Raw genomic sequence first — 1126 nt, 5'->3', positions numbered from 1 at the left:
ACAAGGTATTTGGTACATTAGTGTAATTTTTTTGTCATAAATAAAACCTGAATAATATGGCGTGATTTATTTACCAACTGAACATTAATTTAGCGAAACCTGTTAAACGATAATAATATATGTACGTATTGTAGTTATATATTTCCAAGATAATTTCAACGGAAGTAATTTAACTTTCATTTATGATTTACAATTTAAACAATATGGAGTGTGCTGGAATAGCCCAATAGCCCAATGGGAAAGCAGTTGCTTTAGAGCAGCAATTAAACAAACAATTCCAGTTTGATTTCAGTTCTACTATTTCGCACATAATATAAGAAATTTTTAATGAATGATAGAAATAATAACACAAACAAAATACGAGGTAATAAATTGTGATCTTATAAGAAAAGATCCGAAAAAGAAAAATCACATTTAATAACACTTATTACATGTCTATATTTTTATCACATATGTATTTTTATGTTTAATAACATTCATTTAGAAAAGTACCATTTAAGTATTTCTTTAAAGAAGGTAATAACATTTATTTATAAAGTCTTACTGTTTTTTTTATACGTGATAATCAGGCAATTTGCTTTATTTGTAACTTACAAAAACTGTACCAAAAAATATTTGCTGACAATAACACTTTTGTTGAAGTCATATTTCCTCATTAATTATCAGGCAACTCGCTGTCCGTCCATTTGAGAGTCACGATTTTCCCCGTGCGAGCGGACTCCTCGCAGGCCGTAGCGATCTTACTCACCGCCAGGATCTCCTGTGACTTGATCAGCGACTCAACCTTACCGTGCACCACATCGATGAAGTGATCCAACTCTCTTCGATAGCCGTTCATGTAACGGCTAGGAAACGAGAAACAGATCGGGGCGGTGGTTGGCCCCTGCAGGTCATACTGCCGCTGAACGGAGTTCATCTGCACGTTGTTGGCTTGCACCATGCCCTTCGGACCGAAGACCTCCAGTCGTTGATCGTATCCGTACGAGCTGGTGTGCGACACATCGATCAAGCCGACGGTCCCTGACGGGAAGTGCATGATCACCGCAACCGTGTCGAAGTCCCCGACAGTCGCTTTGATCTCCGGGTCATTCGCGTCGGCCAGGACCGCAACCTGCAATCGTATTTC

General features: G+C 38.4%; 1 protein-coding gene across 1 annotated transcript; it reads right to left on the bottom strand.

Annotated features, from left to right (window-relative positions):
* Positions 1-655: 655 nt before the first annotated feature.
* Positions 656-1036, bottom strand: LOC112460589 (myo-inositol 2-dehydrogenase-like). The gene has a single exon (XM_025025350.1). It carries the CDS (start codon positions 1034-1036, stop codon positions 656-658), a length of 381 nt encoding a protein of 126 aa, XP_024881118.1.
* Positions 1037-1126: the final 90 nt, after the last annotated feature.

Source organism: Temnothorax curvispinosus, unplaced genomic scaffold (genome assembly GCF_003070985.1).
Source record: "Temnothorax curvispinosus isolate PA1 unplaced genomic scaffold, ASM307098v1 QBEX01010648.1, whole genome shotgun sequence".
In the NCBI taxonomy this organism is placed as follows: Eukaryota; Metazoa; Arthropoda; class Insecta; order Hymenoptera; family Formicidae; genus Temnothorax; species Temnothorax curvispinosus.
Note: the sequence above shows the minus strand (reverse complement) of the source record. Positions and strands in the feature narration are given on the sequence as shown.

Excerpts from the sequence above, each read along its gene's own strand:
- LOC112460589 (XM_025025350.1), bottom strand. The coding sequence starts at position 1,036 with ATGCACTTCCCGTCAGGGACCGTCGGCTTGATCGATGTGTCGCACACC.